We start from the raw sequence: 16,081 nt of genomic DNA on the forward strand, positions 1-16,081 counted from the left end.
GTACACTCAGTGGCCAATTTATTCGATACACCTGTACACCTCATTAATACAAATTTCTAATCAGCCAATTATGTGGCAGCAACTTAATGCATAAAAGCATGCAGACATGGTCAAGAGGTTCAGTTGTTCAGAATGGGGAAGAAATGTGATCTGAGTGACTTTGACAAAGAATGGTGCCAGACAGGATGGTTTGAGCATCTCAGAAACTGCTGATCTCCTGGGACTTTCACACACAACAGGCTCTAAAGTTCACAGAGAATGGTGCGAGAAACAAAAATCATCTAGTGAGCAGAAGCTCTGTGAGTAAAAATGCCTTGTTAATGAGAGGGGTCAGAGGAAAATGGCCAGACTGGTTCAAGTTGCCAGGAAGGCAACAGTAACTCAAATTGACATGCACTACAACAGAGGTGTGCAGAAGAGCATCTCTGAATGAACCTCGAAGTGTTGAAGTGGATGGGTGGTACAGCAGCAAAGTCCATGAACATTCACTCATTTATTAGGGACTTTATTAGGTACAGGAGGTACCTAAAGTGGCCTCTGAGTGTATAGCTTCCAGCAAACAGCCTTTATCTTTATTTGTGGAAGTTGGACTCTACTTAGCAGCAAGCACATTAAATGTAATAGGTCACAGCAGCATGTCACAGTCTTACGGAGGCACCGATTCCCTTTATGTTATACTCCTGAGCAGCTAAGCACACTACTTCCTATTCAAACATAAAGCAGTGAGCAATGCTATGCAAACAGATCAATATACATACATTGGAAGCTCGGGTACAGTCATGAATTGACTCCAGTTAATTGCAGTCATATCCAAAATATCAATCTATGGACTTTGGTTACATTTGCAAGAATTTATATGTACAATAACAATTTTAGACATTGTGCACAGGTAACGCACTTGCAGTGTGTTCCCCTATTTACTGTGCATGATGACATATTGCCCACTGTACTTGCAACAAACTCTACTCTACTTATATACATGGTATTCAACTGCTCCCCCCAGTTTATGAACACTCAACTTATCGCCAGTCCGTATCTACAACGGAGCATTGCAGACACAGCTACAATTATACTAGCTCTGCTCCTGTTACTTCGGCTGTAGCACACCTCATCTGTATCAGTGTTTGGAACACTTTTCCAGAGCAAGTGTATGACAGTTGAGCTGTGCTACAAAGTGACAGGCGCAATGCTATCAATAACTAACTGAGCTGGACAGCATATGTTTTAGAGAAATGCTGAGAAACATGAAGGAGTGTCAGGACAATAATTATCCACATATTGTTTGTTGGAGTTGTCTGAAATACTTGTCAGTGCCTCATCTTATCACTAAGCTGTATCCACACCAGTTACAATGTCTTGGCTAGTTATTTTAATGGCAGATATAAACTTACTGGAGTTTTTTACCAGGTTACCTGTGAGGTGAATGCATTCTACAAACTCTCCCCAAAACCATCACGAGCTCATACAATTTGAAGAGCATCTCTCTGGCGTAGTCAGTAGGAGTTTCCTCATTGCTGGACAAACCATGGACAGCCACATTCAGATTCCTTCCTCAGATGTGTGGATTCTCTGGTGTTGGTGACAGGGCCTCTCCTCTTTTTCAGTCCACTGTTTTCCCGTCATTCAGGTTCCTATGTTCAGATCTCAATGGCAAAGACATGGCTGTCATCACTATTACTGTTCCTGCAATATATCCATACCAGCAATTATTGTCCAGATACTCCTTCAGGTTTCTCAGCATTTCTCTTAAACTGCAATTCTCACCGTGCTCTCAAAATGAGACGATGGATTGAAGGACTTTGCCTGTATTCTCTCATCGTTTACCCCACACTAATCTGCTCCTCAAGGCTATGTCAGGATGGTTCTGTATTGCTAAAATCCTCAGAGTGGCAATGTAATGCCCAATAGCCTTTTCTGGCATCAGATGAAAAGTTTGAGAATTCATTCAGACAAAATGAAATTTATAACTTTAGGAAAGGAGTTTCACGGTGAAGTTTTTGGCCTGATGTAAAAACTCAGTTGCTAGTTTTAGTTGATTTGAGCTATAGGTATCTCCTAATGTGGTTGAATTGAAAGAGTCGACTCAGCCAGCTCCATCATAAGCACAGCCCTCCCCACCATCGAGGGCGTCTTCTAAAGGCGATGCCTTAAGAATGCAGCATCCATCACAAAAGACCCTCACTGTCTGGAACACGCCCTCTTCTCATTAAATCAGGAAGGAGGTGCGGGAGCCTGACGACCCAAACTCAGTGTTTTCGGAACAGCTTCTTCACATCTGCCATTAGATTTCAGAATGATCCATGAAAACTATCTTGCCATTCCTCTTTCACACTATTTATTTATTTATTTATTTATTGATAATAACTTACAGTAACTTTTTATGCCTTGCACTGCTGCAAAACAACACATTTCATAACTTGTGGCAGAGATAATAAAGCTGATTCTGATTCTGATTCTCAACTACCCCAGTAAGATGCTCAGTCATACTAAACCCAGAGCAGCCTCTCTGATCACTGACCCTTCAAACCCCTGCGCTCTCCAGCTGACTGCACATCACAGCCTCACTGAACTTATTGACCCCCATATGAATAACAGAGAATAGAATAGAGAAGCTCAAATCAGCTGCAATCAGTCCTGTTAGTTATCCGGTCTCCAGGTATTAGAAGCTCCCCTTAGACCAGGGGTACCCAACCTTTTTTTTATGCCATGGACCCCTACCATTAACCGAGGGGTCTGTGAACCCCAGATTGGGAACCCGTGTCCTAGCCTGTTATTACCTCAATGCAATCTATACAAGCACAAACATTCTGTTAATTAATGACTTGAGGAAACCCTGAAGAGGTTGTTAGAATCCTACAGCTCTGTATAGATGCAGGCCAAGAGGTTTATGCCCAAATTGAAGGTGAGGCGCTTGGAGCAACATGACTGCTGGGAGTAAACACATAGTTGTTCATCACATTGAGGAACTATCACTTTTAACCACCGTTGCAAAGATCACTGCAGACTGAGCCACATCAAGATGTCACATTGCAGACACTGTCAAACCTTGTTCAGATGGAAAATGAAGCAAGTGCTTGTGTCATCGGGCACTAAGAGCGGAGCAATCACTTTGGGGTGTAATCTTGGATCTCTCACCATGTGATTTGGCCATTGCTGATAGAAAGTGATGGCCATCCAACATGGAGAAAGAGGGATGTTTGTTAAAATTTCTATAAGCCTTCTGAAAGCAGGACAAAAACTCAACCTTATACCACCTCCTCAAGATAATGGGACATAAATTGTAGTCTCACTAACAATACTATTTACTGTATACTCAGTGGCCACTTAATTAGGTACACCTGCTCGTTAATGCAAATATATAATGAGCCAATCCTGTGGCAGCAACTCAATCCATAAAAGCATGCAGACATGGTCAAGAGGTTTAGTTGTTGTTAGACCAAACATCAGAATGGGGAAGAAATGTGATCTAAGTGACTTTGAGCTTGGAATCATTGTTGGTGCCAGATGGAGTGGTTTGAGTATTTCATGGGATTTTGAGGGTGCTACGATTATTCCTAAGGGTGCCACAATAGCGTAGTGGTTAGCTCGATGCTATTACAGCTCAGGGCGTTTCGGAATTCTAACACCATTCTGTCAGGGGTCTGTATGTCCTCCCCATGGTTTCCCCAGGTGCTCTGGTTTCCTTCCACAGTCCAAAGACATAGCGGGTAGGTTAATTGGTCATTGTAAATTGTCCTGTGACTAGGTTAGAGTTAATCTGGTTTGTTGGGGGTTACTGTGGTTCAAAGGGCCAGAAGGGTCTGCTCCATGCTGTATTGCTAAATAAAATAAAATAAATAAATACATTTTCACTCACAACCATCTCCACAGTTTACAGATAACGGTGCGAAAAACAAAAAAAAAATCAAACATCCAGTGAGCTGTAGTTCTGTGGGTGAAAACACTTTGTTAATGAGAGAGGTCAGAGGAGAATGACCAGGCTGGTTCAGGCTGACAGGAAGGTGACTGTAATTCAAATAACCACGCGTTACAACAGTGGTGTGCAGAAGCACATCTCTGAATGCACAACATGTCGAACCTTGAAGTGGATGGGCTACTGCAGCAGAAAACCATGAACGTACACTCAGGCCACTTTATTAGGTACAAGGTACCTAATAAAGTGGCCACAGAGCGTAAAAAAGAATGAACTTATAATAAAATTTCAATGCAACCATCTAGTCATGGAACTGAAGTAATTTATACGTAATATAACTGAGAATATTTTGCTAGCTTGTCAATGACCAGTTAATTAACTCCAATTCTTTGTTTGCTCCAGGAGCGGGAAGTATCTGTACAAAGCTGCTATGCCCATCACTTGCTGCCCCACCTACACAATGAGGTAAGCACAGCACTTATCTGATATATGATTTTGATCTTCACTGTTGAGTGCTTTTCTCATGTGTGTACATTTACTAACTCATTAAATTGAAAGTAATTTGACATTGAAGCAAAGTCATTTTGCATGAGTTTCATTTAGTAGCTTATTCAGAAGTTCATCTAGGTAAGAGACAATATTAAACGTAGGTACAGAGTGAGTTAACACAGGAGGTTGACTCCCTAACAACTGCCTTCAAGCACTTTTCAGAGTAAATAAAGCATTAGTAGAGTGGATGGTAAACTCCCCTCTGTGTTTGGTTCATTGGTCTTTATGTCAAAGAGATCCTTACATTTGACCATCTTTGGTGAGATCACACCAGATATATTGTGTACAGTTTGCTTTCCTTAGCTATGGAAGGATTGCCAAAAAGTGCAAAGAAGGTTCACTAGATTGATTTCTAGGATTATGGGATTAACTTTTGAGGAGGAATTACTATTTTTAGGAATCTCAAAATTATAGAAAATTTATGAAAAGGAGACCACTTAGCTCGTTGGAAAGGAGCTACCCAATCCACAGCAGTAGGTCCATAATCCTGGTAGTCATGGCTCTTCAAGAACTTCATATCAGGAAGGAAAGTTGATGGTTAGTGAGTGAAAGGCTGTTACCAGCAGTGTTTCACAGAGCTCAGTACTCAATCATAAACACAAGAGATTCCTCAGATTCTGGAACTCTTGAGCAACACACACAAAATGCTGGAGGAACTCTTCAAGTCATGCAGCACTTCTGGAGGGGAATAAAGAGTCATCGTTTTCAGCCAAGTCCCTTCATCGGGACTAGAAAGGAAGAGGGTGGAAGCCGCAATAAGAAGCTGTGAGGGGTGAGGAAGGAGTACAAGCTAGGAAGGAGGACAGTGAACCATGCAAGAAAGGGAAGGAGAGGGGCAACCAAAGGGAGGTGACAGGCACAATGATGTTTCCAGTCCACCTCCATTGAAAGTGCCTTCACCCACATCTCCTACATTTCCTGAACATTGGAGCTTCCTGTTGAATGTTTGTTCCCCGCCATAGATATTACTAAGTTTACCCAGCTTTTTGTGTGTGTTGCTCAGTATGCAATCTCTTGCTTCTTGTATACGTTAATGAGTTAGTCATTAAAGCCATTTGCTGATGATACAAAATTGGCTGTGTGGTTGACAGTAAGGAAGTTATTAGGCTATCAGTAATGTTGATGGTCCAATTAAATGTGCAAGCGATTTAAGAATGTACCACAATTCTGACTTCTATATGGTCAGAGGTAAAGAGAGAAAACTGCTTAAAAATGGAGAGGATTATCAGACTGGATTTGACAGAGCAACCGGGGGGGAGCCAACCAACACAATCATTACTATTAGGAAAGGTGAAATGTGCCTAGGGGTACTTTAAAATTTATAATTTATTTAAAGTCACAATTGAATTTGAGAAAGATGCAATCCCATTAGTGCATGGAGTACAATAGTAGGATCCCTAACAAGCTACTGATCCAAGAGAAACCTCTTCGTCCGAGAGTGCTAAGAATGAGAATTTGGAAAATGTTACCAGAAGGCGCACAGCTAATAGCATAGATGTAATTGTGAGGGAGGAAGAACTAGGATGATGTGTTATGGTTGAGTTGAAGAAGCCTGGAAGAGGCAAGCATGGAGCAAATGGCCTTTTTCTGTGTTATAAATCAGATGTCACTCTGTCTTCTGGACGCCCAAAGTGCAAAGTAAATCTATTATTAAGGTACTTATATGTCACCATATAAACCCCGAGACTCATTTCTCAGAGAAATGTCTGAGGAAGTCTCAGTATATGTTCCATCACTGAAAGGATTTTTCCCTTTACTGCTGTCTTAGGTGCCATGTCTTGGACTTCCGGATATCCAGATCACAGCGTCGAGTTCTGAAGAAGATGCGGAAACATTTAACACGAGTTGATGCTATTGTGAAAGAAACTGCTGGTGAGTATAAAAGCAGTGACTGCAGCATTATGTTAGCTGAAGAAAAATGGATGATCTGTCAGAGGGGAGACACGAGAGACTGCAAATGTTAGAAATCTTGGAATAGCAACCGAAGTGCTAGAGGAACTCAGCAGGCCAGACTGCACCTGTGGAGGGAAATGAACAGTGAAAACTTTGGCTTAAGTCCCTTCAAGGAAGTAAGAACATCAATCCCCTTTTGTCAGTTTCTCCATGTCCACCCCATCTGTTCTTGTGTCGTGGCTTTCCAATCTAGGACATCCGAGATGTCCTCCTATTTCAGAACCTCAGCTTCTTGCATCATTCCCACTCTCCCTGTCTCATCTGCCTATAACAGCAACCAGCTCTTCCCCTCATACTTTTATGTTGGCTATTTCCCTCTGTCTTGATGAAGGGTCTTGATCTGAAATGTCAATTCTTCATTTCACTCTGTAGGAGCTGCCTGACCTGTTGAATTCCTCCAGCTTTTAGTGTGTTACTATCAGGAAGGGCAGAGAACATGAAGAATCTATCTATGTTAATTCCATATCTGAAATAAATGATTTTATTTCCTTTCAAGATGGCATCCAGGATATTTTTTTGGACATAATGCTATGAACTTGCAGGAAATCATGTTGTGTCAGCTTTGGCTTACTAGGGTCACTCTCAGTTCTGAGTCAGGAGATCCTGGGTTCCAGCCCCATTCCAACCTCATTGTGGACAATCTAGCAGTCATCAGGGTAGAACTGAGAGTTACATTGCCAGGTGTACCGACTTCAGGAAGAGTAGGGGAACAGTTGTTCATTCATGTGATAGCAGTTCATCCCTTGGCAATAAACCTAAAGGAGCGGAGAGCTCTGCTGATGCCCAAGTAAGCACACAAAATTCAGCTAACAATGCAAATCAATAGGTAAAGGTGTCCTTTGTCATTTACTGTCGGTGGAACTCATAATGTGTAAAAATCACCTTTTAACTGCCAGTCTGTTTGTTCTTTGATGCTAAATGTGTTTCGAAAAGAAAAAATTGCCTTCATATTGCATGATTTATGATCCTAAAGCTTTCTCCAGCAAATAAAGTACCTTTGAAATATAGTTGTTGCAATAATAGGGGTAATGTAGCGGTTAATTTACACATAATAAGATCCCACAAATACGAATGTGATCATGACAGATCAGTGGTCTAAGTGATTTTGATTGAGTGATAAGTATTGGCAGGAAGTGGCTGAAGACTTGAGCACTCTCTTAATAATAATGCCGTGGGACCTTTACGCACCCGTGCAGGTGGGCCAGATTGGTTTTATCCAAAAGTTGGCATTGCTTACAGTGCATCACTCTTTCACTTCTGCATTGTGGGTAAAAGTTTAACAACTCTCAGAGGTTTAACGAGTTGTGAGCACATGACCAAGACCTAAATCACAAGGAGAGTAAAGGGTATTTGTTACTCACGTTATTTGGTGACAGAAATTCTTCTTACGGCCCATTACGCCGCTGACATTTAGGGCAGCAATGAAGGTCCTCCATCTCTGGCAGTGTTCGTGGCTTCCTTCATCCTGTCAGTAGCTTCCTCTCAGTTTTCACTACTGTCAGCCATGCTAGTTCCAGGTGGAGACTCAGGAATGCCGTCGCACTCAGATGTAGAAAGATTCTTCGTTGCTTTTTCCATAAAAATTTTGTTTTTCCAGTCAGGGTTGTTAGCCCTGAGCTGAACCCCCGAACCTGGAGGACTGGTGGACCACTCTTAGTCTGCCCTCTACCCTTTGACTGTTTGGCATGGGTGATCCTACCAAGAGTCAAAGCATAAAGCCCTGACTCCAGCCAGCATAGCTCTCACACATTGAGGCACACAAGCCACTAATCTATAACAAGATTGTAATTCACTTGGAAGGTGATAGAAACTTATGAGAATTTTGCTTCACAGAAACTGCTCAGCGAATCACTGAGATGTACTTAACTGTGATTGTGGAGAGGACAAGAGTACATTTTAAGTTCAAACAGTGGCAAGGTATCTTCTTGAAATATCTCTTTTTGTCTCCCCCTGCCCCCCCCCGTTGAAAGAACTGACCCAGTCCATGGCACAATTTGCCAGATGCACATGTGCTCCCATACCTCTCCCACCCTCCCAGCCAATGCTACATATTTCAAAGAGTGAGATGATTGTGTTCACCATCATGGTGTCGTATCCTAGCCAAACATCTGCTCTTATAGATATGCCAAGAGTGTTCAAAGCCCATTCAACAGCATAGATATGTAAATCTTCACACATTCCTTTAACAGTTAATACACGGCAATTGGACTGGTGACCAAGTTAATTACAACTTCCTCCTAGTCCAAGGGTGAGTGGAAAACGTTCACCACATATGGGATTGGAATTGGTTTACTTTTGTCTCATGCACCAATATATAGTGAAAAGCTTGTCTTGCATACTCTTCATATAGTTCATACACAGTGCATTGAGCTAGAATAAGGTAAAACAATACCAGAATGCAAAATAAAGTGTAATGGCTACAGGGAAATGGCAGTACAGGCAGACAATAACGAGCCAGGTCATAATGAGGTAGATTGTGAAGTCAAGAATCCAACTTATCGTACCAGGGAACTGTTTAGTAGTCTTATAACAGCAGGGTAGAAGATGTTCTTGGGCCTGGTCATACAGGCTTTTGTATTTTCTGCCCGATAGGAGAGGGGACAAGAGAGAATATCTGGGGAGTGTAGGATCTTTATTTATGCTGGCTGCTTTACTCAGAGAGTGAGAAGTATCGACAGAGTCTATAGAGGGGAGGCTGGTTTTCATGATGTGCTGAGCTATGTCCACAACTCTGTGCGGTTTTGTGCAGTCATGGGCAGAGCAGTTACTGTACCAAGCACATAGTATACTTTTAATGGAGCATGGATAAAAATAGGTAAGGAGAAGTGGGGGCAGGCCAAATTTCATTAGCCTCTGAAGAAAGTAGTGTTCCAACATTGACCCTTTATATATGTAGCTCTGTATTGCCTTCCCTCAGTGGCGTGGTCAGTCATCCATCAAGGAGGCCAGCATCAATCAGCAGCAGCTCTAAATAGTTATTAGTTTTCCCACTAAAACTTAATTTAATCACAAAGTTTATTCAGCTGGTTCAAAGTCATTGGGCAAACATTTATGATGTTATTTAAAAAGGATTAAATTTGTTTAAGTGGGGATAAAAGGAAACATCATTAATGTCTTTTTCAAAAGGAGTAAAAATTGATGAGTGATTGGCTACTCGCACCCATTCTATGCTGGCAAAATGGCAAAATCCATCTCTGATAGTTTTAACTGCGGATATCCCTTGTAATGGTCGTTCATTTCTGACACTGTTGGAATTTTTGCTGTACTGACCGGCAGGTGGGATGGGGGTCAGGATCTTCCAGTCACCCTTGAATGTGATCTTGTGTCTGTTATTTCAGTGTGGTTTATTTCATTCTGAAGGACTTAGCCCTGAAGAGGACACCACGTGCCATAAAGAGGAACCATCGCCGGGACCTGGGCAGGTTAAGCTGACCACTGGGCAGACACCCTGGACATTCCCTGAGAGGTCTGATGAAGACTGGTCAGAGGTGAACCATGTATCTGACCAGCGGAGTATGAACAGCAGCCAGACGTGGTCTGGTGAGTTCTTTCAGTCATCCACACAATGAAGTGAACCAAGAATTGATGTTGGCATGGTTAAAGGGAGCAGAAGGCTGAAGAATGTCATTGATCAGTTCAATGGGCTAAACCGTGCTAGATGGGGTTCATTATTGACCTAATCAAGAATGGTAGGCCAGAACATACTGTAAATGGGCACAAGGTTGGAAACTGCAGACAAGCAAGGGATCTGGGTTCCAAGTACAGAGTCAAAGCAAACTAGTGAACAGGTACAAAAATAATTCAAAGGGTAATGAGAAGTTAGCTTTGCTCATTTAGGAAGGTAGGGGAGGGCCACGTCAATTTAGCCTGACAAGAGTTTGATTTCTGATTTAGCCAATCTCAGGTGACACAGTAAAATGGCCTCTGTGCCTCTAATTGTTGAAGGGTACATCAGCCAGGGTTGTTCATAATCACTACCTCAGTACAGCAACACTATGAGAACTTTGCTCTACAATGGACTTCTTTATTTGCTCTAATTTTGTTCTTTCCTGTATAACTTATATTTAATTTATGCTTTTCCTGTGAATGTTGTGTCTCTAATGTTATCTACCTGATGCTGCTGCAAGTAAGTTTTTCATTGCATTTGTGCACGTACTCATGCACATGACAATAAATTTGACTCTGACTATTGTCCTCAAAGTCACGATTATTGATCTGGTGACCTGCATTAGGGAATGTTGATGTGTTGTGGGTCAGACTGGGTTTTGTGCTGATGATCCAGAGCTTAATAAGTTTGACCTTAAAATGAAGGATAAACTTTCAGTGAGTGTTGTCGGTGCCCAAGAAACTGTTCTTCAGCTCAATCCACTGCAAGGGAGGAGAGAATATTTGAAATCTACAAAAAACAGAGGAAAGTATCTGGCTCAGATGGCTTGCCCTGCGAGTGTAGGGTGGCTTATGGGCCACGTGTAATCATAACATGGATCTGTGTTGTAATGTGGTTTATAAAGCTACTTGACCAAGGCCATTTCTCTTCCCTAGTTGAAGATACGACTTCACACATCCACACCTGCCGCAAGACCAAGGAGAGTCGGAGAGAGCTGCTGAAGAGCCCCGAGAGGGGCCAGCAAGCGGAGCTGGAACCTGCGGAGTCTGAACTGGTGGGATTGACGGAGCACAAGGTACCAGGTCAGGAACCAGCTCCTTCACAAGGTCCTCAGCCATCCTTGTCACAAATCTCCATGAGTGCAGTGCACCCATCTCCCATCTCACATCCACTCCATTCCACGTCTGCACCCAGTCGTACTAGATCACTAGAAGAGCTTTTAGAGGAGAGCACGCCAGCCACAGCGCAGCATCAGCTGGAGGTAAGAATCTGTTTGCCAAATCTCATTCATCGAGGAACAACCCATTAATTCATTGTTGATAAAGAGTATCACAGTGAAGACTTTAAGCTTGTGTTATTCGAGGGACCAGGCAGAATAACAGTTCGACAGGGACTAGATGGGCTGAAGGGCCTTTTTCTGTGCTGTAGGGTTGTGTGTCAGTATGTTAAAGTGGCACAGTATAAAGGAGGAAAATGCTCCTTGTGTCTGTGCAATTGTTCTACTGCGACCAAATTAAAAATGATAAGTAAAAGGGAGAGGTGGGATGAGTAGTTGTTCCAGAGCAAGCAGAGATGTGGTCCCCTAATTATCATCGAAAACAGATTGTAATTATACACAGTTATACACACACATTAACCCATAATGTTAACTGCATAGCATTCCTCATCTTTTGTGTGTTGCTCAGTAAGGTTCTGGATGTGAAGCATGTACTGAGAAGGGGAAGCAATAGTAAAAGAAAAACTACCAGAAGTATTGCTTTCATAAACAAAAAATCACAATCAATGTGTCTGGCATTCTCTGTTTCTCCTGAGTGAGGCTGTTGCTGTCTGAAATATTTAAAACAACTAACTCCAATCGGACAAATAATCTTAATCTGTTTGGCGTTATCAGGAGATCAGTAGGGATCTTTGTGGTCCTTTGAACTAATTCAAGAATTGTTGCTGGTCTGTGTCCTAATCACAAACCTGTCTCTTCCTCTCAATCTTCTGGTACACTGTTTAACAAAAATCTATTTTCAACAGATTTAACATCAACATTTGACCTAGCGTTAATTGCCATGTCTCATCGAATAGCAGAGCAGACTCGAGAGGCTGATTGGCTTAATTCTGCTCCTATGTCTTATAATATGTTTACTTACAGCAAAGTTAGAGCCTATTCAGCTTGTCAAATCTCTCCAGCTCTCCAAAGCATCCTATCTGTTCTATTCTCCGACTTTTTTCCCTATAATTTATTCTTTGTCACATTTCAATCAACAACCCTTAATTTTTCTGTCATCTGCTTACACTCTGGGCAATTTACAATACCCAATTAACCTAACAACCATCTTTGGAATGAGAGAAGTAATCAGAGCATCCGGGGGATTCCCACACAATCACAAGCAGAACATGCAAACTGCACACAGACAGGATGGCAGCCAGGCCCGAATTGGATTGCTGAGTGTGGGGCGGCAACTGTACTGGCTGCGTCACTATTTGTTGTCCACTTGTAGTAACTTCTACGCTGGTACTACTTCCTGAAAGTACTGCTTTGTATCGTGGTTCTGAAACGTTTTGCTCTAATTTTTAGGCACAGTCCCTCAGTCCTAGACTTCCCAACTAGTACTGTAGGAGTCATGCATCTGTTTTCTATCTGCATTGTATTCTGTGTTGGGCGTTTATTATGATAGTTAATCACGTGGATGGGGCGTGGTAAAAAGCAAAGGGAATAAGCTGCGTATTCATGCTTTGTTCTGGTTAGTTTAAGGTGGGGGGGAGAGGAGGGACATTGAAATTTTGATACTGAAGTTGCTTTTTTTTTATGGTGAGGGTATCAAAGGATTTCTTGCACCAGGAGTCCAGTAGGCCCACGGGAACAATGCTCTATCCCATGCAAGCAATCCTATTTGTCCCATTTACGCTCCATGTTTCCCTGTACCTCTGCAGCTGCAACTTATTTTGCCGCAGACACGTCCGTCAACTCCCATTTGATTCTTTTTGCCACGAATCTACATTAGGGATAATTTACAATTAACCGACCAGCAATTCTTTGGGATGTGGGAGGAAGCTCACGCAAAGGGAGAACATAGAAAGTTGGCACTGACAGCACTCGAGGGTGTTGCCATCAGATGCATCAAAGATCAGTAAAGAGAACTGAATTACAGATCAGTCTTGATGGAATGGCATTGCAGAGTGGGACAGAGATGCCATGCGATCTTAACCTGATCCTTCGTTTATCAATACAGGTTTCCCCCGCCATCCGAAGGTAGAGCGTTCCTATGAAATGGTTCGTAGCCGAAATGTCAAAAAGCGAAGAAGCAATTACCATTTATTTATATGGGAAAAATTTGTGAGCGTTCGCAGACCCAAAAATAACCTACCAAATCATGCCAAATAACACATAAAACCTAAAATAACAGTAACATATAGTAAAAGCAGGAATGATATGATAAATACACAGCCTATATAAAGTAGAAATACTTTTCCACAATCATTGCCGGCGCTGTTCTCCGTAGCGAAAATCTCACGCAAGCGCCGTCAGCAAAAACACGGCGCAAGCGCTCTCCAGTAACCTTTAAGCTATGAAGCTGCCAAATCATACCAAATAACACGTAAAAATACACAGCCTATATAAAGTAGAAATAATGTATGTACAGTGTAGTATCACTTACCGGAATTGGGACAGCGCAGAGCACACTGATGATGGTGTGTTAGACTGCGTCGTCGGAGTTTGGGTGGTGCAGTGGTCCCCACCCTCCGGGCAGCAAACCGATACCAATCCGTGAAGCATGTAGCGGTAGCCGGGAGGCACACAGCACATCTTTAAGAAAAAATCCAAAATAAACAAGCTAATTAATCAGCTGCCACCCGGCACATAATTGTCGGCCCAGATCAGTGCCGATTTCCGATTGCATCGTCTCAGATCTGGGCCAACAATTACGTGTCGGGCGACACCTAATTAATTAGCATGTTTATTTCGGCTTTTTTCTTAAAGATGTGCTTTGTGTCGCCCGGCTACTGCTGCATTCTCCACGAATCGGTATCTGTCCGCAGCCTGGGGGTTGGGGTGGTGGGACACTGGGGTGTCAGCTCGTCGTCTGTTTCCATTAGAGCAGGCAGCTTATCTTCTTCTATGTCTGCCCGCCTCGATGTCGAAGGTCGAGGTCCGTCGTCTGCTGTGTCTGATGTGGAAGGCTTGCTTGACTGCTGAGCCTCGTGCATTTTTCTATCATACAGTTCTTTGTAAGCATGGTCTGGTTTCCTCCCACGTTGCAAAGATGTCTGGGTAACGAGAGTGCTTTGTAAGCACTCAAACCATCCTGCAAATATCCCCTAAACTGACGTACCCTTTCAAAATTAAGTCGACCATGCAGGAAAACCCCACACCGTCATGGGGAGAACCTGCAAACTCCTTACAGACAGTGGCAGAACTGAACCCGGGTGTCTGGAGCTGTAACCACTACACTATCATGCCGCCCTAAAAAACCTTTAAGTCCCACGTGGAAACAGCAAGATTTGAAGTAAAAAGTATCAATGCCAAAACCCAGGATTGAACCAGGGACTATCAGATCTTCAGTCTAACACTCTCCCGACTGGGCTATTTTAGCAAATGGTAAATGTGTTCTTTAATCACATCTGATGAGTCTGAGTCCATAAGGGTGAAGTCTGTGTTATTTTAATTCTGCATCCCACTCCTTACTCTCCATTTACCCACGTACTCTTGTACAACAAAGACCCAAGTAAGCTCAAGGAACAACTCCAGGTATATTGCATCCTTTGGAACACAATACAGTACTCAATTTAACAACTTCAGATATCCAGCCTATACTGTTAGTATCAGCACTGGCTAATCCTTTATGTCATGTCACTCACTGATAACCTTAACCCAGTCTCTCTCTTCCCTCACAGATGTTGCTGGACTTGATCGTAATTTCCAGCATTCCATCTTATTATCTTATTGTTTTTATTTTTTTTTTAAGCATTATAACACTGAACAGGTCCTTCTGGCCAATGAGCCTGCACCATCTATTTACACCCATGTGACCAATTAATCTACTAACCCACACAGCTTTGGAATGAGGGAAGGAAATAGAGCAGCCAGAGGAAATCCCAAGGAGAACATGCAAGCTCCTTACGTATAGCAGTGGAATTGAGCCAGGGTCACTGGTGCTGTAGTAACATTATTTATTTCAGGGCTACTTTTGTGCTCTGTCTCAATAATTCTAGTTCAGCGTTTCTTTTTATCTCTGTTCCCCTCATTATACCTTCCTCAGATGGATCAACGATGGTTCATCAACCTTTTCTGATGGCATCAGAAGCAATTAACTCACCAAGCCAACCTTGGTCTCCACCCTATCACAGATGGTCCCTTTGCTCTCCCCACCCCTGTCCCACCCTATTCTTAGCTTTCTCACTTTTGTGGTTCTGATGAAGGTGTTATCAATCTAAGACATCAACTGTTTCCCCCTCTACAGATGCTGCCTGATCTGTTGCATATTCAGAGCACTCTCTGTTTTTAGTAACAGGTTTATTTTGCTTATTTCCCCTTAATATTTGTTTTTCCTTCCTTCTCCACTCAGGTGAAGTTGCTGAGACTTTCTCCACCCAGCCCTGAACTACAGGCCACCTTTGGTGAATCATACAAGGTCTACAAGCGCTACCAGATGCACGTGCACAAAGACACAGAGCTGATGGCCTCAGAGGCTGAGGTACCAACTGTGCTGACTCATTGACACTGTGGGATGGTTGGGGTTGTGCCTTACATTGGTTGTGGGTGTAGGGGGTGATAGTGGAGATGAATCTGATACCGAGGAACCTCCCTTATCCGTTGATTGGTGAGGTTCCTTGCTATCAGTATGCACATGTGAAGTGCACTCAGTTTCCTGAGATGCCTGACATGAGAAGAAAATAAATAAGTATCTCACACATTCCATTTGGTGGTATTAACGTGACCAAGAACAAAGTTGAGAGGGATCCAACTAGATTACTGGTTAGCACTGTGCAGTACTGCAGAGTAATGAGACCACCAGCGTGCTGAGTTGAGGAGGACGCGCTCATTTTGTCCTCCAGGCACTTCATAGAAG

At 42.7% G+C, this 16,081-nt stretch overlaps 1 protein-coding gene across 1 annotated transcript in view; it reads left to right on the forward strand.

Annotated features, from left to right (window-relative positions):
* LOC134341007 (arginyl-tRNA--protein transferase 1-like) overlaps positions 1–16,081 on the forward strand; it is a 99,899-nt gene that overhangs the window by 55,358 nt on the left and 28,460 nt on the right. The window contains exons 3-7 of the mRNA XM_063038697.1: positions 4,316–4,378; positions 6,231–6,334; positions 9,776–9,955; positions 10,958–11,283; positions 15,578–15,706. Of these exons, the coding sequence (XP_062894767.1) occupies positions 4,316–4,378; positions 6,231–6,334; positions 9,776–9,955; positions 10,958–11,283; positions 15,578–15,706 (802 nt within the window). The remainder of the gene's footprint in view (positions 1–4,315; positions 4,379–6,230; positions 6,335–9,775; positions 9,956–10,957; positions 11,284–15,577; positions 15,707–16,081) is intronic.

This window comes from Mobula hypostoma, chromosome X2 (genome assembly GCF_963921235.1).
Source record: "Mobula hypostoma chromosome X2, sMobHyp1.1, whole genome shotgun sequence".
Taxonomy (NCBI): domain Eukaryota; kingdom Metazoa; phylum Chordata; class Chondrichthyes; order Myliobatiformes; family Myliobatidae; genus Mobula; species Mobula hypostoma.